This window comes from Bos grunniens, chromosome X (genome assembly GCF_055505025.1).
Source record: "Bos grunniens cultivar Pamir isolate PY7600 chromosome X, Bosgru_T2T1.0, whole genome shotgun sequence".
Classification (NCBI taxonomy): Eukaryota; Metazoa; Chordata; class Mammalia; order Artiodactyla; family Bovidae; genus Bos; species Bos grunniens.
The window spans coordinates 57,456,200-57,482,324 of NC_141194.1; the positions used below are offsets into that span (position 1 = coordinate 57,456,200).

General features: G+C 44.2%; 2 protein-coding genes across 7 annotated transcripts in view; one reads left to right on the top strand and one right to left on the bottom strand.

Moving 5' to 3' along the window:
- The window catches only part of SLC9A7 (solute carrier family 9 member A7), a 187,029-nt gene that overhangs the window by 154,629 nt on the left and 6,275 nt on the right, over positions 1–26,125 (top strand). For 5 of the 6 annotated variants that reach the window (XR_015158903.1, XM_086387612.1, XM_086387611.1 and 2 more), the window contains 3 exons: positions 6,650–6,713; positions 16,784–16,866; positions 21,947–22,052. Coding sequence is in view for 4 of the 6 variants with exons in the window: in XM_086387612.1 (XP_086243738.1) it covers positions 6,650–6,713; positions 16,784–16,866; positions 21,947–22,052 (253 nt within the window). In the remaining 2 variants the exon portion in view is untranslated. Of the gene's footprint in view, positions 1–6,649; positions 6,714–16,783; positions 16,867–21,946; positions 22,053–26,125 lie in introns of those variants that run through there. The other variant, XR_015158904.1, reaches the window with a different exon arrangement.
- Positions 1–26,125, bottom strand: part of CHST7 (carbohydrate sulfotransferase 7) — a 78,702-nt gene that overhangs the window by 18,719 nt on the left and 33,858 nt on the right. The window lies entirely within an intron of this gene.

Sequence of the window (26,125 nt, forward strand, 5' to 3'; positions counted from 1 at the left end):
ATTTAAAACCCAGTAGTAAACCTTTCTCCTGTTCAGCACTTAAATCAGTAGCAGGGACCTCTGAGACCCTCCAATGGGCCCTCCTGCATTTCTCTGTCTATAGGATGGTCCTGGGGAGTCTTTGGAGGCTCTGTGTGGTCAGGAGTAGGGCTGCATCTCAGGCAGGTAGTTGGTAGCAAGTGGCTACAGCAAGGATCAGAGCTTCCACAGCAGAGGGAGAAAAGAACAGGAAATGGGGGTGCTGGGTAGGACTCTGCTCAGAATTGTAGGTTTCCAGGGGACATGCACAACCAGATCTGAAGATTAACCACATGTTTCAGTAACATAGAATTTTTCTCCTGCCCTTCATTTTTAAGAGAAGAAGAAGCTCAACAAAAGATTGGAGGATTTATCTGGGGGAAAAAACATGTAATTGCTAGACTCTGTATCTACCTATTTACCTATTTTAGCACCTTATGTCCATGAATCTTTACAATTTGTTGTTTTTAGACCCTGGACTAATATGAGATCCTGAATCATCATTATTAGTAAGTTAGATTAAATCAGAGAGGCAGAAATAGTACTCATGTATCAATATTTGTGAAACGTTTTCACTAAAGATATAATTAAATGTTTGTTTTAAATTGTGGAAAATTTTAAATCTGCAAAAAAGCACTGAATATCCAAGTTCTAACCTGAATACACCAATTGTAAACATTCTGTCATTTTCTTCTTTCTCTTTCTCTCAGCCATTTCAGAGTGCTTCAGAGTACATTATAGACATCATGACTTTCTGCCCCTAAAATACTTCGGCATGTATCCCTTAGGAACCTAATCTTCTCATGATCACAATACTTTTAGTAACACAAATTTTATACACACATGTAGGATCCAGGATCCAATCAAAGTTTCCTTTGGCTGTCATCTCTTTTTTTGTTTTCTTTTTTAAAAAAATTCAGGCCCATGGTGGCTCTCTGCCCTATTCCTCTGACTGACTTGGTTGTCATCTCTTTAGTCCTTTAATTGAGGATAATCCTACACTCTTCCTTTTGATCGCTTATGACATTGAGGTTTTTTTTATTTTTTTATTTTTTAAGGTTTTCTAGGATAATTGTCTTGCATTCAGTTCAGTTCAGTTCAGTCACTCAGTTGTGTCTGACTCTTTGCGACCCCATGAACCGCAGCACACCAGGCCTCCCTGTCCATCACCAACTCCCGGAGTCTACCCAAACCCATGTCCATGTTGGTGATGCCATCCAACCATCTTATCCTCTGTCGTCCCCTTCTCCTCCTGCCTTCAATCTTTCCCAGCATCAGGGTCTTTTCCAATGAGTCAGCTCCTCGCATCAGGTGGCCAAAGTATTGGAGTTTCAGCTTCAACATCAGTCCTTCCAATGAACACCCAGGACTGATCTCCTTTAGGATGGACTGGTTGGATCTCCTTGCAATCCAAGGGACTCTCAAGAGTCTTCTCCAACATCACAGTTCAAAAGCATCAATTCTTTGGTGCTCAGCTTTCTTTATAGTCCAACTCTCACATCCATACATGACACTGGAAAAACCATAGCCTTGACTAGACGGACCTTTGTTGGCAAAGTAATGTCTCTGCTTTTTAATATGCTGTCTAGGTTGGTTATAACTTTTCTTCCAAGGAGTAGCATCTTTTCATTTCATGGCTGTAATCACCATCTGCAGTGATTTTGGAGCCCAGAAAAATAAAGTCAGCCACTGTTTCCACTGTTTCCCCATCTATTTCCCATGAAGTGATGGGACCAGATGCCATGATCTTAGTTTTCTGAATATTGAGCTTTAAGCCAACTTTTTCACTCTCCTCTTTGACTTTCATCAAGAGGTCCTTCACTTTCTGCCATAAGGGTGGTGTCATCTGCATATCTAAGGTTATTGATATTTCTCCCTACAATCTTGATTGCAGCATGTGCTTCCTCCAGCCCAGCGTTTCTCATGATGTACTCTGCATATAAGTTACATAAGCAGTGTGACAATATATAGCCTTGACGTACTCCTTTTCCTATTTGGAACCAGTCTGTTGTTCCATGTCCAGTTCTAACTGTTGCTTCCTGCCCTGCATACAGGTTTCTCAAGAGGTCAGGTGGTCTGGTATTCCCATCTCTTTCAGAATTTTCCATAGTTTATTGTGATCCATGCGGTCAAAGGCTTTGGCATAGTCAATAAAGCAGAAATAGATGTTTTTCTGGAACTCTCTTGTTTTTCCCATGATCCAGCAGATGTTGGCAATTTGATCTCTGGTTCCTCTGCCTTTTCTAAAACCAGCTTGAACATCTGGAAGTTCATGGTTCACGTATTGCTGAAGCCTTGCTTGGAGAATTTTAAGCATCACTTTACTAGTGTGTGAAATGAATGCAATTGTGTGGTAGTTTGAGCTTTCTTTGGCATTGCCTTTCTTTGGGATTGGAATGAAAACTGACCTTTTCCAGTCCTGTGGCCACTGCTGCTCTACAATCTGGAATTTTCGGATTTGTTTTCCTCTTGACTAGAGATAGAGAATCATTTGATTTTTGGCCAAAAATAATGTAAAAGGAAGTTATGCATTTCTTGTTGCATCATATCAGGTTGTGTGTCTTGTCCAGCTGTCCCTCATTATTAGTGATGTTAAATTTGACCACTTTAGACCCCAGGTCTTGCCGCTTATAAAAGCACTGTTTTCCCTTTGTAATTAAACAAGTAACCTGTAGGGATTTCCCTGGTGGCCCAGAGATAAAGAATCTGTCTTGCAATGCAGGGGACATGGGTTTGATTCTTGGTCGGGGAACTAAGATCCCACATGCCCCAGAGCAACTGAAGCAGTGTGCTCTACAGCCCAGTACACAACAACTAGAGAAGCCCGCAGGCCACCACTAAGACCTGATGCAGCCAAATAAATATTTTTTTTAAAGAAAACCTTTAACATCATATGAATAGTCAGAGTCCCATCAGCCTTTTACCCATTGGTAAAATTATACTCTGATGACCTTTGCTTGAAGCAGTTATTACCCTGTGAGTGAAAAACTGGAAATTTTCTAATCCTGTTGTTCTTTTCATGTTTTTGATGATTATCTATAGAGAAGAACTTTCAGAGAGTATCAGTGTTCTTTTCTATGCTGGTGAAGTGAGATATCTCTCCAATGTCTAAGTAATCAGTTCAAACAAATTTTTATTTAATGTATGTGGGACTACAGAGTTGTGTCTCTGCAGGATCCTAGCAAGAATCTCAGGTTTTATCACTGAGGTGGCAGAAGGTAACAGACAGTTGTCATTTTTTCTGTAGAGAAAACAGTGATGCTAGAGAGACAGGGCCAGAATTAGTATTGGATTGGCCAAAAAGTTTGTTCAGGTTTTTCAAAATGCAAGCAAAATTTTTGGCCAACCCAGTACTTAGTTCAGTTCAGTCACTCAGTCATGTCCGACTCTTTGCGACCCCATGAATCACAGCACGCCAGGCCTCCCTGTCCATCACCAACTCCCGGAGTTCACTCAGACTCACGTCCATCGAGTCAGTGATGCCATCCAGCCATCTCATCCTCTGTCATCCCCTTCTCCTCTTGCCCCCAATCCCTCCCAGCATCAGAGTCTTTTCCAATGAGTCAACTCTTTGCATGAGGTGGCCAAAGTACTGGAGTTTCAGCTTTAGCATCATTCCCTCCAAAGAAATCCCAGGGCTGATTTCCTTCAGAATGGACTGGTTGGATCTCCTTGCAGTTTTAGCCACTCACCACATGTGTCTGTTTGAATTTAAATTGTAATTAATTAACATGAAATAAAAGTTAAAATGCAGTTCCTCAGTCCTATTGGTCACATTTCAACTGCACAATGGCCACATGTGGCCAGTGGCCTCCATATTGGACAGTGTATATCTAGAAGACCACCATCATTGCAAAAAGTTCTACTGGATCATGTGCATCTAGAATCACTCTCAAGTTCCCCCAAGCATAAATGTCAAGCAAGTTTGAGATGAGGTTAAGATGGGCCTAATTTTGTGAATTTATCAGTGTTTTCCAATGTTTTGTGCTCCACTGTTTGAATTCTGGCCTGGCCATGTGGGCACAGGCTAAATAGATGAATTCCTCTTACATTGCCAGGACTTGAATGAAAATAGTCCAAATCTAGTATTTATAAGTGAGCTTTCCTGGTGGCTCAGACGGTAAAGAGTCTGCCTGCAATGCAGAAGACCAGGGTTTAATCACTGGGTCAGGAAGATCCCCTGGAGGATGGCACAGCAACCCCCTCCAGTATTCTTGCCTAGAGAATTCCATGGACAGAGGAGCCTGGCGGGCTACGATTCATGGGATTGTAAAGAGTTGGTCACAACTGAGCGGACTAACACTAGTCTTTATAAGCAGTTCTTGTTAAACAGAATTTATTTTAGTTCTCTTCTCCTAGAAGAGGTTAGTGGAAAGAATCGAGGGGGCTAGATTTCATCTGGCAGCTTTTATTATGTGTGGTTTTGTTTTCTTCATTGTAGGACAAGGCACACTTAAGCCTTTTCTCATACCCAGAGGCTTCCTATTTCATCTAGGCTGATAAAATCCTTTTGTTTTATCTTTACTGGTGTGGAAGCCACTTATAAAGGCTAATACATCTTTTTCAGAATTCGTGGTCAAGAAAGGAGAGACGATCTGGTTGGATCTGAACTGCTGATGCTCCTGCCTCCACAATAGCCTGTCCATGGTTAGGCAGAGGGCTGCTGTGTCATGGGCATTCCGGTAGGCTGTCTGGGAGACAGACTACTGGTAACCCATGCTCTGCCCCTCTCTGAGTCTTTACTAGGAAACTCATCTAAGTAAATGAGTCTGCCATGAAGTGGCTCCATTCACCAACAGAATCCACAGAATAAGGCCTAATATTGGACTTTTAGCTGTTGATCTTACAGATGCTAACACCAGATCTTACAGGTGCTAACACCATTTAGAGGACTTTTCTCTATGAAACATTCATTAAGAGAACCTCAAAACCGGTAAGGGTTAAAGATCAACAGCTAGGAATTCAGTGTGACCTCTCCTCTGGTATGTCAGACCCTTCAGGCACACTGAGGCTCTCTTATGTGACCTCTGTGGGTAGCTAGCCCTGGTGCCTCAGAATTGGATGAATTTTGCATCCAAAAGTCTCTGAAAGGTTTGATGCTCAAAAGTCCCTGGCTAATGTCCAACTGTGAGGCCAAGCCTCTGGGCCTCAGAAAGCAGCCTGTAGACACAACAGAGTCCATTTAACTAACTACCAAAAGCCCATCAAACTTCAGGTCCCCAGGGAGGAAATCTGGTGCCAGGTACATTACAGGTTTTAACTAAGTGCTCAGAATAAGATCTGGCATTGTAGGCACTCAGTAAATATTTGCTTAATACATGAATTCATCTTGTAGTTTTTAAACTTTGCCTTCAGCAAAATATGGAGTAAATGTTCCCTTTCCTTCTGTACCTCCCTGCCTCCATCTGGGGACACAAACCTTGGCTTAGTGCTCGGCAAGCCTGGAATAAGGGTGGGTAGAGGTTGCGTTTGAGAAATGGGTACATCTATGTTGTCTTCTATTCCTTCTTTGCATTAGTCTCGCTTCTCAAGATTTATCCTGGGCATCATAGGTGGAGAAGTGGGAGGGAGAGGAGAGAAAATAAGGCACATATGGGGCTTTGCATGTCTACTGTCTGTTCATCGCAGTCAGCGCCCTGGTTCCAGACTACAAATAAAACCCCTGGTCAGGGCCATTTGGCAGCACTCTTCAAACTCTGATCAGATGTGCTGAAAGCTGTGTTTCTTGTTTTCTTTTTATGATACCAGCCATTCTTTGCAATTCCTCCTCCAGGGGATCCTCCAGACCCAGGGATCAAATCCACGTCTTCTGCATTGCCAGGCTATTGTTTACCTGAGCCACCTGGGGAAGCCCCTGGAGGAAGAAATGGCAACCCACTCCAGTATTCTGGCCTGGGAAATCCCATGGACAGAAGAGCCTGGTGGGTTACAATCTGTGGGGTCGCAAAGAGTCAGACATGACTTAGCGATTGAGCACACATTCTTTGCAGTACTGGAGGGAGAAGTGAACTCCAATTGTTTCCTGGATTCCAGGACTGTTTCCTGGCATCCTTGTTTTCTCCTCCATTGCCCCCATATTATCAGTGTCATCAGTACTACTGTTCTCTGCCTTAAAATGAGGAAGTTTCAGGGATAAAGAATCAACAGATACATAGAGCAATAGTTGGTATGTTGCTGCTAAGACAATGACCCTAGTGTTTTCATGGAATTCATTATTAGTGAATTTTGCCACCTTGCTTTTTCTTTCCATCTTCAGTTATTGATCTCAAATTGTGAGTTCTCAGGTCAGGTGGAAGGGAGGAAGCAGCAGACAGGAAGAGGCAGGACCTGCCTTTGGCTACCTAGGACTGTCCGCTACAGAAAGGCAGACAGACAGTTTCCTGCTTGTACCGTTCCCCAGAGGCCTTGCTTAAGGTGTTAGCATACAGATCGATTACCCAGCCTATCCCTGGGTGGTACGACCACTTTCTCATAATTTTCTGCATGACAGCCTTCCCCTTCTTTTAGCTAACCACTCCTTCCACCTTGGGAAGGTGGTCAGCCTCTTAGCTGCTTAACTGGCCTGGCTGCCATGGTCTAAGCTAACACTCTATGTTTTTCTCTCCTTGTCTTTCTCCCTGATGACTTACAGAGTTGGTGTTGACCCAGACCAAGACCCACCACCCAACAACGACAGCTTCCAAGTCTTACAAGGGGTAAGTCACAAAAGATGCTTCTTTGTGGGAAGGTGTTATTAAAAATAGCTAGAATTTATTTGAGCATTTACTACATGCCAAGCAGTTTACATGGATTCCCTCATTGTGATCTTGAGAACAACTTTATGAAGTAGGAACTGTTATGCCCAGGTTACAGATTAGAAGTTGAAGTTTGAGAGTTAAAGTGTGTCTCTGTGGTCAGACAATTTGAAAATGATGGAGCCAGGATTTGACTCCAGAGTCCCTGTTCTCAAACAACATATTAAGGGCCCAAAAAGAGCATCTACTGTATGACTGACTCTCCCCTTCCAAAAATGGATACATGGATACATTGGCAATTGGCTCATGATAGCTTGTTCTGGGAAGGAGAAAGATGGGATTGATTTTCCAGCCCAGGGAGCATAAGCCAGAAAGAAGGGATGCTGGGTGACGGCTGGCCCTCCTGCTCCTCCAGGGTCTGGCAGCTTCCATGGTCCCATAGTAGCAGAGCAGCAGCCCTCAGCCCCATAGGCAGTGAAGTTTGCAGCAGGACTAACAGTTAAGGCTTGGGTGGGGCAGTGGCAGCAGTGTCAGCCTGGAACAGAGTGCCGAGGATGGAGGCTACAGAAGCAGTGAGGGCAAGAGCCCTGTGTCTCATCTCAGAGTTCCTGCTGCTGCAGATAATCCTGATGGAGACTGTGCTGGGGGAGGGGGGAGAGGCATAGGCTGGCCATTGGTTTTGCCGTCGGCTCCAGTTACTCTGGCAGCATCATGAGGTGCCCCAAACGTGGGAAAGTGGACAACAATTTCTCATCCACATGCGTTGTCTAGGTCAGGAATTTGCAAGGGGCGTAGTAGGGACAGCGTGCCTGTGCTCCATGAAAAAAGCTGGGGTCAGTCAACAGCTGAGGGCTAGAATCTTCCAAAGGCTCGTTCGCTCTTGTGTCTGGTAACTGGGCTGGAGGACACAGACTAGGACTGGTGAGCAGGATGCCTGTGATGGCTTCTCCTTGGCCTTGGTTGTGGGACTTCTTACCTGATGGCTCTGGCTTCCAAAAGCCCATGTCCCAGCAAGTGAGGTGGAAGCTTTCTGGCCTTTTGTGGCCTAACCTTGGGAGTCATACAACATCACTTCCAGGACTTTCTCTTGGTTACGAGTTGCTCAGGCCAGCCCAGATTCAGCGGGAAGAGATAGAGACCATCCCCTCTGGATGGAACAAGCATCAGCGAAGTGGCAGTCATGTTTTAAAGCTGGAGGAAACTACCCAGCAACACTGACCCCCTGCCTTTCATTGGACACTTTGGAAGAGTACCCTGTGGTTAAAGGTCCCATGGGACATGGAAGTGTGTGCTTTTTGGATATGGGAGTGGGAACTCATGATTTGAAATTCCAGAGGCCAAGTCAATGGCAGCAGGCACCTGGGTGGTGTCAGATGCAAGAGAGGCAATGTGTCTGGGGGCGCATGCTCAGCAAAGCAGAGGCAGAGTATCACCCCTGTTGTAGGCCTGGTGGGATGATTCTGCCTCCAGGTTTTTCCCCTTTCTCAGGCCGGCATTTCCTGGGCAGGCATGGTGGGGGAAAGGGAAGTTATGATAGGAGCAGAAATTTGCTTCCAAAATGTTTTTCTTTGGCCTGGGGAATGAAGAACTATTTTGTTCAGTGTTGAATACCCAGTACTGAGCACAGTGCCTGGCCCATGGGGCCTTGATTGGTATTTGATGGGAATATAGGGGAGCAAGAGTGGCACAGGGTGTGGGAAACTCCACTGACCATGTGCAGGTATCATCTGCAAAGCCATATCAAGTGTTTGTTTTTCTTCCAGTCAGCTTTGAATCACACTCACCATTGCAGTTAATCCCAAATCGAGTTTGCATGTCTTAGATTCCCTAGGATCTTCTAAATGACTCCAGCAACCACATCAGATTTTAACAAGTCTCACAAAATGTGGTGCTGTGTTGGGCCCAGGGGTGCCACCACAGCTTTCTCTGAGGTCTTTCTCTGTATGAGGGTGGTCACAGCCTGATGGGCCATTCTTTGGTTGAGGCCCCATAAGGGACCTCTGAAAGTTCTAGGCATTTTGGGATGAACTTTCAGTGAGCTTCATTGGAGATTTGGTGCCCACTTTAATGGTGCTCCAGAAGACCTTTGTGACTATATTAGAATCGGCCATTGTGCCACTTGGTAACGTGTGGTTTCAATGAGAAGTTCCTTTGGAAAAGTTGCTATTTGACTAGAGCTTTAAGTCCCTGGTGGTTCAGATGGTAAAGAATCTCTCTGCAATGCAGGGGACGGGGGTTCAATACCTGGGTCAGGAATATCCCCTGGAGGAGGGCATGGTGACCCACTCCAATATTCTTGTCTGGGAAATCCCATGGACAGAGGAGCCTGGCAGGTTACAGTCCATAGGGTCACAAAGAGTTGGACACAACTGAGTAACTAATGCTTTGACTTTCACTTTAAGGACTTTAGAAAGTAGGAGTTCAGGAACTGTGCCTCTTGCAGCTAACTTAGAATCTAACAGTTTGGGTATCTCCAAACTTGGACCTGAGGAAAGCTGGGTGAAATCCGTAATGGACATCCTCATTTCACTGAAAGGAAAATAATGGCTGTGGTAGGATACACCACATCCTGCCTAGACCTGTGGCTAGTCAAGATTAATTTTGTAAGAAAAGCAGGTCACTACCAGCTAGATAGCCAGGGCTTGGGGCAATTTCATCTTGACAGTTCCAAACCCATCAACACCCTTAACCAACCCCCCTAACCAACCCCCCTACCCCACCCGCCCTTTTGCTGTTTTCAATTGCTCCTGCCTCTGGACGTAAGCATCTGTCAAAGGAAATATGTGAAATGGTTTGATTGGCTCCATGTAGCTGAACTTTGGAGAAGGCAATGGCAACCCACTCCAGTACTCTTGCCTGGAAAATCCCATAGGCGGAGAAGCCTGGTAGGCTGCAGTTCATAGGGTCACGAAGAGTCGGACATGACTGAGCGACTTCACTTTCATTTTTCACTTTCATGCACTGGACAAGGAAATGGCAACGCACTCCAGTGTTTTTGCCTGGAGAATCCCAGGGACGGGGGAGCCTGGTGGGCTGCTGTCTATGGGATCGCACAGAGTCAGACACGACTGAAGTGACTTAGCAGCAGCAGCAGCAGCAGCAGCAGCTGAACTTACTGTATCTCTCAGAGACACTGGGCTTGTAGCTTGACTTACTAACAGACTTGCTGTGGAAATGTTTAAAAAGCAGTGCATCCTAAGTGTTAAGGGTTTTGGCAGTGCATTTAGTTCATGCAGTGATAGCTAAGGTAGCACCCCTAGCCCCAGGGTGAGCTTGGGAGGCCATCCTTTGGGCCAGTTTTGATCACACATGTGATGGTCACTTCTGCTGCACTCCCAGTGGTGCCCCTTCAGCTGGCCCTAGTCAGGAACTGTGTCACACCTTCCCTTTAACTGGCTGCCTTCTAAGCCTCATACATATTATGCAGAAGGCCTTTTGGCTTTTTGAGTCTTTCTGTCAGATGGGGGAAAAAAGGTGAACTTCAAGCATGGTTTCTCAGGTCACCTTCTGAAAAAATGACTCAGGCCCTCGTGCAGAAAGGGCCTCATTTCTCCACATCCTCCTGGCCTGACTGTCTTGCTCCAATAAGCCATTAACAATAGGGCTGGGAGTACTCAGTGGTCATGAGAAACCAGTAAAACAGAGAAGTAAATGGTCTTCTCATTTTTGGGTGAAACCCTGGGTTCTCGCAGCTTCCCCTGAACTGGATCCAGGTCACATGCTCAGTGTTGTCATGAAACTGAAATCAGAGATGGGGAAAGTCCAGATGTTTGTTCCCCATTAGAAAAGAAAGGGCACTTCTCTCTACCTCATTTCTAAATGCTCTTGCTAAATGAACAAACATGCAAACAAAAAAGTGCTATTTGATGGGAAAGCACTTTTTATAAGGAGCACCATTTTCCTCACCAGTGCTAGAAGCCTGAGGTTATAAACAGAGTCATGGCTACAGAACCACAGAATATTAGCTCATGTGGGCGAAGGAAGGGAGCTGTTGGCCAGAACTCTTGGCTCTGGGTGAGGGAAGCATAAGAATATTGTGGATAGACTTCAGCTTCATGTCCCTGGCAAGTTTGACTCATTAGAACAAAACAAAACAAAAAACTCTGTTGCCTTGTTTCTCCGGAGGTCTTGGTGACTTTGCAACCAAAACAAAAACAAGCCCAGCTGGAGGCAAGCTGCCTGGGCCTGGGGGTGGCCTCCCAACCCATTCAAGAGGGGATGTTTTATGCCAGACACAGCTGAGATTTATGTTGGCTGGACAGGCAGACACATCATTCATTTCCTTCCCCGGGTTTACAGAAGCATGCTCACTGATGCAGCCGATGTGGAGTAGCTCGGAGCATGAATCTGAATGTATCCCGCCTCTGTCATCTCCGCAGGACAAGGTCACAAGCAGGATATTAGTGGAATGTGGAGGAAGGGAAACTTCTATGTTTGTGGTGCCTGTGTGTGTGTGACTGAAAACTGCAAAAACTCAGCTGTTGCACTGACATATACCTTTCTGGGCAAGTTGGATTTGTTTGTTTCTGGGTCCTTCCCCCAGCTTCCTTCCAGGCTGAAATCTGATAGCCAGGCCCTTACATCTTTAACTTCAAAACAGTTGCTCAAGTGCCTTTGCTCAGATTACTATTCTCTGACCCCTTTCCCTATGACGCTTTTTCTTTTTTTGATTGCCTCCCATCGTGGCCCCCGGTTTCCCTTTCCTTTTTTTTTCTTAGAAGTTCAAACTTGATTTATTCATTCATTTGACACATATTTATTGAGCATCTGTTATATTTCAGACATTCTTTCAGGCTCTGGGAGTACATCTGCAAATAAGACAGATGAGTCGTTCTCCTTAAGGGCTTGGTGACAGTGTGATGAAGGATGAGGGTAGAAAGTGGCAGAAGTGAGATCATAGAGGGTCTTGTCTGCTTCTCCACAAGGTACCACAGGCCTCTTCCCATTGTTCCAAGTGTACCCATGGACAGCAACCTGGGCATCACCAGAGAGCTTGTTAGAAATACAGACTGTCAGGCCATATCTAGACCCGTGGAATCAGAATCTTCATTTTAGCAGAGGGCCCAGGAAGTATGTGTGCAGTTTACAGTTTGAGAAGCCCTGGTGGAGGCAGTGTAGTGCTTTGTTGTTCAGTCACTCAGTCGTGTCTGACTCTGCCACCCCATGAACTGCAGCACGCCAGGCTTCCCTGTCCTTCACTGTCTCCCGGAGTTTGCTCAAACTCATGTCCCTTGAGTTGATGATGCCATCCAACCATTTCATCCTCTGTCACCCCCTTCTCTTCCTGCCCTCAGTCTTACCCATCATCAGGGTCTTTTCCAATGAGTTGGCTCTTCACATCAGGTGGCCAAAGTTGAGCACTTAATTCCCTGTTTTTAAACCCTTTGTTACCCCTTCTGAGAAATCTTGGCCCCCATTGTCATCAACTGTGTACTCTTTAACTTTGCATTAGTGTGCTATCACTGCTATAACAAATTACCACAAACTCAGAGGTTTAAAACAACACAGTCTTATAGGTTTGTGAGTCAGAAGTCTGGTAAGCTCTACTGGCTTCCCTCTTTCAGGTTTCTCAATGCCAAAATCAAGATGTCTGTGGGGTTGGGCTCTGGGGGAGAAGCCATCACCCGGCTCATTCAGCTTGTTGGTAGAATTCACTTCCACATACTTGTAGGACTGAGGTCTTGTTTCCTTTCTGGCCATTGGCCAGGAATCAAGCTTAGCTCCTAGAAGTACCCACATTTCCTGACTCTTGGCCTCTCCACCTTCAAAGCCAGCGCCAGCACCAGCAGGGCAAGTCCCTGTCATGCTCTGAACCTCTCCTGCCTCTTCCATCACCACATCACTCTCTTGCCCACCCCCAGCCCCCCACCCACTTATCAAGGTCCATGTGTTTATACTGGGCCCACCTGGAAAACCTTAAGTCCATCCACAAAGACCCTTTTGCCAAGTAACATAACACTCAGGCTCCCGGGTTTAGGATGTAGAAATCTTTGAGGGGAAGGGCAATATTCTACTGCCTCTCTGAAAAAAAAATAAGCTCTTCTTATTATTATAGTGACCTTAACATAAAAAATATATACTTTAATCATAAGAATGCAATGAAATATAACTCTGCCCAGAAATCATTATTCATTAATTCTAGAAAAATTATTTCAAAATAGGACCTTTGGCCACTGCCCAGGTCTTTAACATGCTTTCTTTTTCTTCACCACATACGCATAGGTCTGTCTGTCTCCTCCTCTGGAAATGTGCTTCTCAAGTGGCTGGTGTGGGGTCTCATTCCTCTTTGTGTTTGGCAGCACTGAGCGTGGGGCCTGGCACACAGTAGGTGCTTAATGAATGCAAGAGAAAAGCCACTCATAGTCTTATGCTCAAAAATTTGGTGATAAGCAGAGCTGGTGGTATTTGTTTGCTGGTGGGGTTGGAGGTTTTGAGGAGGATGTGGTGTGAGAGCAAGTCCCCGCATATTTTAGGATCACCTGCACCCATACCGACCCTGGCTCAGAGCCTGCAGCAAGGGCTTACCAGTTTGTCCATGGTCACCACCAAAATCTTGCTGGGAAACAATTGTTGGCTATCTTCTGGGTCAACTTAAATCAGTCCTGTTCCACACAGATCCTCCCTGATTTTCCCAGAGGCTTTGGGGAAGAATCCAACTTCTTCCTGTCCAGACACCCTGCTTATTTAACTTATATGCAGAGTACATCATGAGAAACGCTGGGCTGGAAGAAGCACAAGCTGGAATCAAGATTGCCAGAGAAATATCAATAACCTCAGATATGCAGATGACACCACCCTTATGGGTAGAAAGTGAAGGAGAACTAAAGAGCCTCTTGATGAAAGTGAAAGAGGAGAGTGAAAAAGTTGGCTTAAGCTCAACATTCAGAAAACGAAGATCATGGCATCTGGTCCCATCACTTCATGAGAAATAGATGTGGAAACAGTGGAAACAGTGTCAGACTTTATTTTTTTGGGCTCCAAAATCACTGCAGATGGTGATTGCAGCCATGAAATTAAAAGATGCTTACTCCTTGGAAGGAAAGTTATGACAAACCTAGATAGCATATTCAAAAGCAGAGATATTACTCTGCCAACAAAGGTCCGTCTAGTCAAGGCTATGGTTTTTCCTGTGGTCATGTATGGATGTGAGAGTTGGACTGTGAAGAAAGCTGAGTGCCGAAGAATTGATGCTTTTGAACTGTGGTGCTAGAGAAGACTCTTTCAAGTCCCTTGGACTGCAAGGAGATGCAATCAGTCCATCCTAAAGGAGACCAGTCCTGGGTGTTCATTGGAAGGACTGACGCTGAAGCTGAAACTCCAATACTTTGGTCACCTCATGCGAAGAGTTGACTCATTGGAAAAGACCCTGATGTTAGGAGGGATTGGGGGCAGGAGGAGAAGGCGACGCCAGAGGATGAGATGGCTGGATGGCATCACAGACTCAATGCACATGAGTTTAGGTAAACTCCAGGAGTTGGTGATAGACAGGGACCCTGGCGTGCTGCGATTCATGGAGTTGCAAAGAGTTGGACATGACTGAGCGACTGAACTGAACTGAACTGATAACCATGCTTCTGGCCCCTTCTCTGGGAATTAGAGGTGTTTAACACCCCTGTTGCAGAGCTGCACCTTTTATTTGCCCTGAATTTGTAACCTTTCAGGGTTGATTCTTAGTGTCTTACATTTCTGCAGTCACTTTATTTTATTTGTGGACTGCAGGCATATCCGGAGAAGGCAATGGCACCCCTCTCTAGTACTCTTGCCTGGAAAATCCCATGGACAGAGGAGCCTGGTAGGCTGCAGTCCATGGGGTCGCTAGGAGTTGGACACGACTGAGTGACTTCCCTTTCACTTTCCACTTTCATGCATTGGAGAAAGAAATGGCAACCCACTCCAATGTTCTTGCCTGGAGAATCCCAGGGATGGGGGAGCCTGGTGGGCTGCCGTCTATGGGGTCACACAGAGTCGGACACAACTGACGTGACTTAGCAGTAGCAGCAGCAGGCATATCTCTTTGTAGGCCGAGGAAAAATTTGCTTAATTTGCCTTCAGAAAGAAACCTTTCCCTTGCTTTGCTCATTTTCATTGTCCCTCTGGGGCTTATATAAGTCAGTCTCCTGTAGCTTCCTTGAGGTGAGATGGCAAGAGCTTAAGTGTTACAGTTGATGAGAATGCATTGTGGTTTGACACTGCAGAGGTTAGGATAACAGAATAGGGGTTTTCCATTTTTATTGTTGTTTTAGTGGGAGAGCAAACAAAACTGACTTTCGGGAACTTACCTTATGCCTGATGGTATATAGCATCCTTCTGGAAGATATTTATCATCTTGCTAGATTTGTCTTTAGTAAGATTCTACAGACAGAACCAAGAACTTAGAGCCTGTCACTTGATAAATAAGCATTTAATTTCTTTGTAAACAGTCATCTCTCAAAATGGTCATCTACCACTTTTCCACTCAGTCATGTGGTATTATGAGATCTCCCTAGAGTTGTTATTAGACTAGCAATTAGTTAGCTGAAGAAATGATCATTATCTACAAATGGAGACATTCTGTGCCCCCTTTCTCCCGCATAATTTATTAAAATGTGAAATAAAATTGGTCTCTAGGGTCTCTTCTTTTTGTTTCCTCATCCACAGACGGGCCCATTTAACTGAGCCATTTCCATATTGGTTACTGTGTTAAGTCACTTCAGTCGTGTCCAACTCTTTGCGACCCTACGGACTGTAGCCCACCAGGCTCCTCTGTCCATGGGATTCTCTAGCCAAGAATATTGGAGTGAGTTGCCATGTCCTTCTCCAGATACAGGTTATTAAACATTCCTCAAATACCATGGGGTATTCTGTTTTAAAAGTCATCTTGGCCGTTGGAAACTTTAGGAATGTAAATAGTGCTTGCTAACTTCTCTGCCTCTACTTGTGTATATCTTACCTTCTCAGAAATTTTTGACTCATCCTTGGCATCTGTTACTACAGGTAGAATTTACACCCACTGAGATTTAGAACTGTTGATACATACTTTAAATTGTGACTCAACTTTTATTTGGTTGTTGTCTGTTGCCCCTCACTTATAGAGCTGCCTCCCCCTAGAACAGTCCAGAGGAAGATGATAAAGATGCTACGTTTCACAAGTAGCCTGTACTTTCCAGAGCTTATCATCCAGCAACATGGAACCCCAGGAGTGCCCTCAGATTTCTGCCATCAGTCCACTTTTTAATATTAAGTGTGCTGCTTATAATACTTGCACAGAACAGATTTCCTAAACCTTAAATAAATGTTTGATTTTTGCCAGTTCTTTTGAAAATGAAATGATGGGGATGTTTGAGTTGGAAAGGCATGGGAACAACAGTAAAGGAAGGTACTACTTGAGGGCAGAGAAAATAACAGAGATGCTGGTTCTGGCTCTCTTTGCCCTGCCCATCACCTTTGCCTTCCTAAAGCTGGTAGGGCAAGTTACTGACTGCTTGGAACACAAGGCAGTTGCCTGGCTGGGTAAGTACCACCAAGAACCCTTGATTGGTTTGTTAGGAAACTCAACTGTGTGATTTCTCTAGGCCAGCTTGGCGGGGTGAGGAGCCTGGAAAGTTGGTTTTACAGATGCTTTCTTTAGTATTCTCTAAAAATTAATTTTGACTTGTTAGGATCTAGACTACTTTAGGGTAATTAATCTGCCAAAAGGCACTCTGAGGAAAATTACTCAGAAATTGTGTGCTTCATTGAGTTGATCTAACCCCCAGACATAACCAAGCCTTTTTCTTTGGGGAGTGATTGGTCTACCTTTGGATTTATTCAGTTTCTTTTAACACATTATTGACTGGGGGGGGTTTGCAGAAACTTATGTCTATAATGTTAATACATCTCTGATCAATAATGTGTTAAAGTATTACCTCCCGATATATCTTTGAAATTTTGGTGATACAGGAGGTTTGACTCTGAGCTCAAATCTCTAAAGACTGTGGTTAAAAGGGAAGCTTTCCTCCCTTATATCAACCCCCTTTCTGCAACTAAATATCTGTCTTCTTGTTTGTTCCTAGGATGGTTCAGATTCTGCCAGAGGAAACCGAACAAAGCAGGAGAGTGCATGGCTATTCAGGCTGTGGTACAGCTTTGACCACAAGTATCCTTTTTAAGGGGCTTCCCTGTATTTGTGAAACACTGATGATGAAATTCTCTTGTTGGGTTGTCAGTGTGACTTCTGATGAGTAAGGAAAGATGTGTGCTTGCTACAGATGCACCCAGTCCTCTCTTGGGACACATGCAATGGTCATTCACTCAATCACGGGTAGTCATAACAAGCATCTCCCTAGCCAAGAGGAACATGCACATCATTAGGGTAGCCAGCCCATAGCCTGGTAGACTCACGTGGCTTTTCAGAGCTTTGTGTTCAAGGGAAATATGCCTATGTAGGTAAATTAGTTAAAATTACACTTGAACCATACTGTGGTCAAGAATGAAAGTGGAGGTTGGCCAGTTAATTCATGTGGGAAGGATTATTCCTATTGGCTGGACCAAATCTGGCCAAGTCTGATCCTGCCTTCATTGGACTACATGCAGAGCAGATTCTATTCTAGTAGATTATCTTGTCCTGATTTCTTAAATTGACATAGTGATCAAAGGGGTAGGTAGCTTATATATGGTCTTTGCAGATTTTGAAAATGTTTAAAATTTTGTATTGACATAAAGAATATATATAGTAAAGTACACAAATCATAAGTGCTCAGTGAGTTATTACAAATAGGTACATTCATCTATTACCAGACAGGTCACAAAATACAAAATTACCAGTTCCTCTCATGCCATTGGGACTTCCCTGTGGCTCAGTGGTAAAGAACTTGCCTGCCAGTGCAGGAGATGTGGGTTGGATCCCTGGGTGGGGAAGATCCCCAGGAGAAGGAAAGGGCAACCCACTCCAGTATTCTTGCCTGGAAAAATCCCATGGACAGAGGAGCCTGGCAGGCTACAATCTATGGGGTCATAAAGAGTTGGACACAACTTAGCGACTAAACAACAGCAGCAAGGGCAAATCCACAGCTAACATCATACTTAGTGGTGAAAAGCTGAAAGCTTTTCCTCTCAGATCTGCAACAAGGCAAGGGTATGTACTCTTGCCACATCTATTCAACACAGTACTGGTAATTCTAACCAGAGCAGTTAAGCAAGAAAAAGAAATAAAATGCATACAAATCAAAGGAAGAAGTAAAATTATCTCTGCAGATGACATGATCTCATATATAGAAAACCCTAAAGATTGTATCAAGAAACTGTTGAGTTTTTAAAGTAAATCATTAAAGTTGCAGGAGATATTATCAGCATACAAAGATCAATTGCATTTCTATATACTAATAATGAACTTCCAAAAAAGAAATTAAGAAAACAATTCCATTACAGTAGCATCAAAAACAATAAAATGCTTAGCAATCAATTTAACCAAGGAGGTAAAGATCTATATACTGAAAATTAAAGAACATTGATAAAAGAAATTGAAGAAGACACAAATAAATGGAAAGATGCCTGTGTTCATGAATTGGAAGAATTAATATTGTTAAAAATGTCTGTACTACCCAAAGCAACCTCAGGTTCAGTACAGTCTCTGTCAAAATTCTGATGGCATTTTTCATAGGAAAACCATCCTAGAATTTGTATGGAACCACAGAAGACACTGAATAGCTAAAGCAATTTTGAGGGAAAAGAACAAAGCTGGAGGCATCACACTTCCTGATCTCAAATTACATTACAAAGGTATAGTAATCAAAAAAGTATGGCAATGACATAAAAATAGACACACAGATCAAGGGAACAGAATAAGAAGCCCAAAAATAAATCCTTGCAAGAACAACAGGCAAGGATACACAATGGGAATAGGGCAGTCTCTTCAATAAATGGTGTTGGGAAAACTGAATATCCACATGTGAAAGAATGAACCTGGACTTCATCTTATACAACTCACAAAAATCAACTTAAAATGATTGAAAGACTTAAATGTAATGACTTAATACATAAAATTCCTAGATGAAAACAAAGGGGAAGAGCTCCTTGACATTGATCTTGGCACTGATTTTTTTTTTTTTTGTCTTTGACATCAAAAGCACAGGCAGCAAAAACAAAAATAAATGTGGACTACATAAAACTAAAAAATATCACAAGCACAAGAAGGGAAACCATCAACAAAATGAAAGTTCTAGGATGAAAAGTTTTTTTCTGAGCTTAGAATTCTACACCCAAACTATTAATCAAAAATAAACAAAAGAGAATGGTGGCTTTTAAACATGTAAGAATTCAGAAAGTTTAGCACCATGAAGCCTCTGGGAGAAGGGGGAAAAGTAATACAAGGATTAAACAAAACAAAATACAGCTAAGGGGACACCATTGAAGAAGCAGTGATTTGTTATAACCCAGAAGAAATAAAATCAAAAAGAAATTTTAAAATATTTTTTTTTTGCAGGACACTCAAATTTTCTCTACTGACAGAGTTTAAATGATGTTGTATTACATTTACTTTAATAGTGTCCCAACCACTCTGCTTGGTTATAGTGAATAATATTCATAAATTGCATTATTATAAGTGCTACTTATTGGTCATTAACATTAGGCTCAATCCATAGACAAAGCAGAGATTTGCTTATTAGTTACAGAACACAAATGTTAAATATCTAAAGTATAAAATTAATTATAATAAAAGTTAGGGGAAAATTGAAAAGAGGCAGAAATGTAAATGAATTAAATTTACCATCCTTCTTAAAAGCTTCTGACTACAGTGCATAAATCAGGAGATAGGCAAAAAATGTATTCTGTAAAGTTGTAATGGTAAATTGCCAGAAAGACTGGGTGGGAGAGAGGTTTGATATTTCATTTTTGCCCTTCCAACAACTTGAATATTTAAAATCTGTAGATATTTTTCCCCTTTTAAAAAAACTTGTTAGAGGGCCTTTTATGTTTGGGAAGAGGCAGCTTGTCTTTGAACTGCCCAAGACAGGAAAGTGCAAGGCAGCCTCCAGCTTCTCTGGGACTCTTGTATTAGTCATTCTGCGAATCCAGCCAATGACAGCTTCTGAAGTGAAGACACAAAAAAACTGATAGGGCTAAAGGGGCTCTTTCTAGGAATGAGGAGAGCAGGCAGAGGGAGCTTGTTCTGTTTATAACAAGTCCCAGCAGAGCCCACACATCTTCCTTTGGTGAGTAATTGCCAGCCGGAAGTTTACCCCAGGGTCGCCCTTCCGTCTCCTCCGGTTCAGTTCAGTTCAGCCACTCAGTCGTGACCGACTCCTTGCGACCCCATGAACCGCAGCACGCCAGGCCTCCCTGTCCATCACCAACTCCCGGAGTCTACCCAAACCCATGTCTATCGAGTCGGTGATGCCATCCAACCATCTCATCATCTGTTGTCCCTTCTCCTCCTACCCTCAATCTTTCCCAGCATCAGTGTCTTTTCCAATGAGTCAGTTCTTTGCATCAGGTGGCCAAAGTATTGGAGTTTCAGCTTCAGCATCAGTCCTTCCATGAACACCCAGGACTGATCTTTAGGATGGACTGGTTGGATCTCCTTGCAGTCCAAGGGACTCTCAAGAGTCTTCTCCAATACCACAGTTCAGAAGCATCAATTCTTTGGTGCTCAGCTTTCTTCACAGTCCAACTCTCACACCCATACATGACCACTGGAAAAACCATAGCCTTGACTACACAGACCTTTGTTGGCAAAGTAATATCTCTGCTTTTGAATATGCTATCTAGGTTTGTCATAACTTTCCTTCCAAGGAGTAAGTGTCTTTTAATTTCATGGCTGCAATCACCATCTGCAGTGATTTTGGAGCCCAGAAAAATAAAGTCAGCCACTGTTTCCCCATCTATTTCCCATGAAGTGATGGGACCAGATGCTATGATTTAGTTTTCTGAATGTTGAGCTTTAAGCCGACTTTTTCACTCTCCTCTTTCACTTTCATCAAGAGACTCTTTAGTTCTCCTTCACTTTCTGCCATAAGGGTGGTGTCATCTGCGTATCTGAGGTTATGGATATTTATCCTGGCAGTCTTGATTCCAGCTTATGCTTCCTCCAGCCCAGCATTTCTCATGATGTACTCTGCATATAAGTTAAATAAGCAGGGTATAGAGCAACATTTTCTCTCTCCTGGTGCTCTGAATGAAGACAGGAAGTGCTTTGGAGCAGTCATATTTTTGAGTACAGCTGTGACTCCCCATCTGCCTTTAAAGTCTCTTGGCCATTCCTGTATCTGAGGTGATCCTGTTGGTCTCTACCTTTTCCCATTGCTTACACTGGGGATATCAGAAATGGTCCCACCTCCATCATAAAGTGATACATGCTTCACGGTGCTTCCAACACAGGACTATGCATTTGGCAGCACACATATCCATAGATTCGTAAACCCTGAGCCAATTTCCACAGAACAGTTGACCTTTGTGTTAGAGCAGGGGGCTCAATCGAGGACAGGTTTTCCCCGCAGGGGACATTGGGCAATGTCAGGAGACGTTTTTCTAGTCACACCTAAGGGAGGGGTTGGGGGTGCTCCTGGCATGTAGTAAGTAGAGGCCAGAGATGCTGCTAGTCATCCTACAATGCAGGACAGTCCCCACAGCAAAGGTAATCTGGCCCATGATGCCAGTAATATCAAGGTGGAGAAACTGTTGAGAGAGTCTGGGAGAGAGGCAGCAGGTAGAGGGAAGAATAGTCCAGTATGGGAAGGTGGGAGATTGAGGTCTGAGTGACCTTTGTGAAGCCATTTTGCCTTGTCCTCTAAGTTCCTGTCCACCTCAAACATTTCCACTGTGTGACTTCTGAGCAAAGGGGACCCAGGTGCTGTAACATCTCCATTCCAGCTACACGATTTCCTGTTTCCAAAACATGAGCTCGTTGTGTGTCAAAAGCTGGAAGGCTGATCAAAACCAAAATTCTCATTCACCATAACAAAGAAGAGAGAAAGGTATTTTAATCAAGTATTTTTAACTGAAAATGGGGAACTGGCAACCTGAAAGTTAACGGTTAACACTTAAGGATGATGGGCTATAGTTTATTCTTGGATTCAGATATTTGCAGACTACAAGTACCATACTTTCTGTATTGTACTGGTAAAATGGGGGAAAGAGGAATAGAATGCCAGATGATTTACTCCTTGGGATTTCTGAACACATTTTGTTGGGTGTGTGTTTTCTTTGTAGGCAGTTTTCCTTAATTCTCTTCTTTAAAGTTATTTGAAGCCCATCCTCACGCACAGTGGACCCCCATTAACCACCACCCTCCCAGCCTGGTGTGGCTTGCTCGCTCAATGTCTAACCAGTCCCCAGGTATATGAGGTAAGTACAGCGTGGCCGAGTTGCCATGGTAATACTGCAGTTCTGCCATGGCCTTTGCTTTCAGTTGCCACCAAACATGGCAGAGAACAGCATCAATGTCTCCTTCACCTAAAGACAGTTGAGCCTTCCAGCTTCCCCAGCCCCTCCTCATATAAAAATGAAATTCCTGTGCCATCTCTGATAAACTGTTTTTAAATTACACACACAAAAAAATGGGTCGGATGCTGAGAGCACCATTTCCCTTTGGTTTTGTAAAGTGATTTTTAATGCTTGTGGTGAGTTTTTAATGGAATATGAGCCTAGATAATAATGCTAATTATCTTTTATGTTGGAAGGATACAGACCAATAGATTAAAAAGTTAGTTTTATTATTTCCCATCTGCTTTTTATTTATTTTTTTTTCTAATTTTATTTTATTTTAAACTTTACATAATTGTATTAGTTTTGCCAAATATCAAAATGAATCCACCACAGGTATACATGTGTTCCCCATCCTGAACCCTCCTCCCTCCTCCCTCCCCATACCATCCCTCTGGGTCGTCCCAGTGCACTAGCCCCAAGCACGATACATCTTTTATTTGAGTGTGGAATACTTTGCTTAGTTTGGACCTCTGTGTAAAGTGACAGCATGGGTCATTTGGATGTGTTCTGTCATCAGAAACAAAGGGAAGTGACTTGGTGTCCTGATCTCTTCTGCTGAAGAAGCTCTGACTGATCACGCTGATTTTGTTTCACTGGGCTTCCTTGTGTCTTGGCATTCCAACTCTAGTGTCTTTTAAGCAGTTTCTAAAGCCTTCATTCTTTCTTCATTTTTACAAGGGTCACTTTTCGTGTCTCTGTAATAGTAAAATAACTCACCCACTATTTAAAACTTTATATACATCTTATCTAATTGGAAATTTACCAGCTATTGCCTCACACCTCAGAGTAAACTCCATATACTTCCAGGCACTTAAATTGAAAGTGCTCCCCTCACCACTTCAAGATTCTGCCCAATGTTTGCTTCCTGGGGTCATGTTTCGGCTGTGGACTCCCCGCAGCCAACCCAAGATGGGGTGACTTGTTCTGCAGGTTAGAACCACCCTCCATACTGCCTCTACTGCCTGGGGCTGGGGTCCTGACTGGGGTCTCAGCTCCAGACATGGAGAGGCCTGCTGCTGAGAAAGTGACAGCAGAAAGTCTTTGGAATTTTAACTGAGGAAGTCAGAGGTGACAGAGTGGAGTGGAGTACTGGCTGAGGGCCTCAGATGAGCCATTCTTTTGACTGTTTGACACACTGTTGGGTAGCCCTCCCCCATCACCTGTAGGACATTTTATACTTCACTGAGGTTCTTTGGGAGATATGGATGGTTTTCATTATTCCTTATTTGTACTCACTCTAAACAAAATTTAGGTTTGAGAACTGCCTAGAAAACAGTGTTCTTCCACTTAATGAAAATGTGCATGTGTGGTAAGTTGCTTCAGTTGTGTCTGACTATTTGTGACCCCATGGACTGTAGCCCACCAGGCTCACCAGAATCCCACCAGAATACCATGGACTGTCCAGGCAAGAATACTGGAGTGGGTTGCCATACTCTCCTCCAGGGGATCTTCCTGACCCAGGGATCGAATCCATGTCTCTTTCATCTCCTGTGTTGGCAAGTAGGTTCTTTACCACTAGCGCCACCTGTGGCTATTTAAATGCACAAATTACCACAACCCTCTTGCTTGCAGGTGTCTGCAGGGTTATTTTGTCACATTTCCAAAGCAGCCCTCACTGGAAAGCTAGTTATGTAATTACCCAGACCTCAGCTGAACAAAAATTTGTTGATCCTGTCATCTGGAATTAGAGGGGTGGGATGGTTTTATCATCTGCATAGAACATTCCTTAAGCATCAATCTGGAAATCCTTCTCCACTGGGTTTTACTGCATCCCTGTTTCTGAGTGACCGTTACCATGGTACTATTTTTCTGGGCTTGGGGGTTTCATTGTGGAATGGGTCACCATCCAGTCTTGTTTCCTCCTGTCAGTGAACTTTGGCTCTGCTTCCCACTGTGAGGGGTCAGAGTGGGCCGTCCCAGGGCTCCCATTGAGGAGCTCTGTGCTGCTGATGGGGTGGCTTGGCTCCATTTGGGGAATTCCGCACACACGCAATTGTTCTGTCTGTATTCCTCTCTGTCTCCACGTGACTCCAAACCTCAAAACAGCAAAATATGTGCCAGGAGAGTCTCCTCCTGAACACTGGGAGCTAAGGAGCCCTGGGAGAGAGATTTTGACAGAGATAAACAAAAACATTACTTAGCACGTGTATGAATGGGAGAAATGGAGCGTGCTAAAACAGGGAACATGATGCCATCTGTTGTTAAGGAAACCATCACAGAACAGATGGGGGTTCAGGACTTTGTGAACAACTAATGGAGATGGGGAATGGGGCAGATTAGAGTGAGTTTTAGAATTATACTTTGCCTGACTAGAGGATTTTTATTGAACTGTACATTGGTACCCTGCCTCATTCCAGTGAGGATTGGAGGCAGAAGGCAAGAGGCCTCGTGTGCTTGCCTGTTAAAAGCCCTGGTTAAGTGGAGTGATGCTGTGGAGAGTGGAGAACCCATCACTAAGAAACAATGCAGAAAACAAGCATGTGCTTGTCACCAGTACATGCCCAGAGATGGGCCAGGATAGGAGAGGTGAGGCAGGCAGAACCCAAGGGTCTTCCCTGGGTCAGTGCATTTAACAGACATCTCCTATGAGGTCCTGGTGGCTCAGATGGCACAGAATCTGCGTGCAATGCAGGAGACATGGGTTCAGTCCCTGTGTTGGGAAGATCCCCTGGAGAAGGGAATGGCAACCAACTCCAGTATTCTTGTCTGGAGAATCCCATGGACAGAGGAACCTGGTGTACTATAGTCCATTGAGTCACAGAGTGGCATGCTCAGTTGTGTCCAACTCTTTGTGTCCCTTTGGACTGTAGCCCACTAGACTCCTCTGTCCATGAAATTTTACAGGCAAGAATACTGGAGTAGGTAGCCATTCCCGTCTCCAGGGCATCTTCCCAACTCAGGGATTGAACCTAGGTCTCCTGCGTTGCAGGCGAATTCTTTACCTCTTAGCCACCAGGGAATCTATCAAGTCACAGAGAGTCAAACACAACTGAGCGACTAACACTTCTCACTTTCCTATGAGGTCAGCAGCTGAAGGAAGGGTGCCAGGAAGAGGAGGGAGGTCAGTACTGTTTGGTGGTTACTCACATAGATGAGGATCCCAGGCCTGAACACGGGAGTGTGACTGAACCTCTGGCTGAGTGGGGACCACGTGGCTGTCAGGGAGGCAGATTCGGCATCCTGCACCAAGGAGACCCGCTCAGGTAGAGGCCAAAGGATTTCTGATGTGCTTTGAAGGTAGGTTGGAAATAGGAAAGAAAGAACCATTTACCTGGAGCAGCTTGGAACCATGTGTTTGCCATTTAAGGAAGATGTTCCCAGTATTTGATGGCCTTGCAGGGGGGGTGGGAGGTTGGCAGCAGTGCAGGGAGTGCACCACCCCTCACTTTGCTTGTAAAACCATCCAGAGGGTGAAAGGTTGTGTCTGACCCCACGCAGCTTCCCGATGCTCTCCCTGTAGTCTTATAGTTTCAAGTGGCTGCCACTTGGCTAATTTAGCCTGCTTTACTCAGCTTTGTCTGTTCTGTTACCACCACTGCTTAGCATGAGATGCCTGCCAGTCCTGTTCCCCAACAGGGTAATATTTCACATCCGTTTTGTGGGGAGAACCCATCTACCAGCAGCATAAATTCTAACTCTGTTTCCAAGCAGCCGGACAACCTTGGGCAGATCCCATGGGGTCTCTCCAGTTTTCTTCTCTGTGACCTGAGTGCGTGCGCCCTTCACAGGGAAGGGGCAGGGATCAAATGAGAGCTTTTGTGACATTTGTGACATGCAGACAATAGATGCTCAAGAAAATGTCCCCTCCCTCTCAGTCCCTCACTTCATCTACCTGAGGGCTTCCTTCCCATTAGGATGTTTCTGTGGGAATGGGAAGGAAATCCTAATTATGGCTCATCCTCTTCCTCAATTGCTTAGTAAGACAAAGAGCA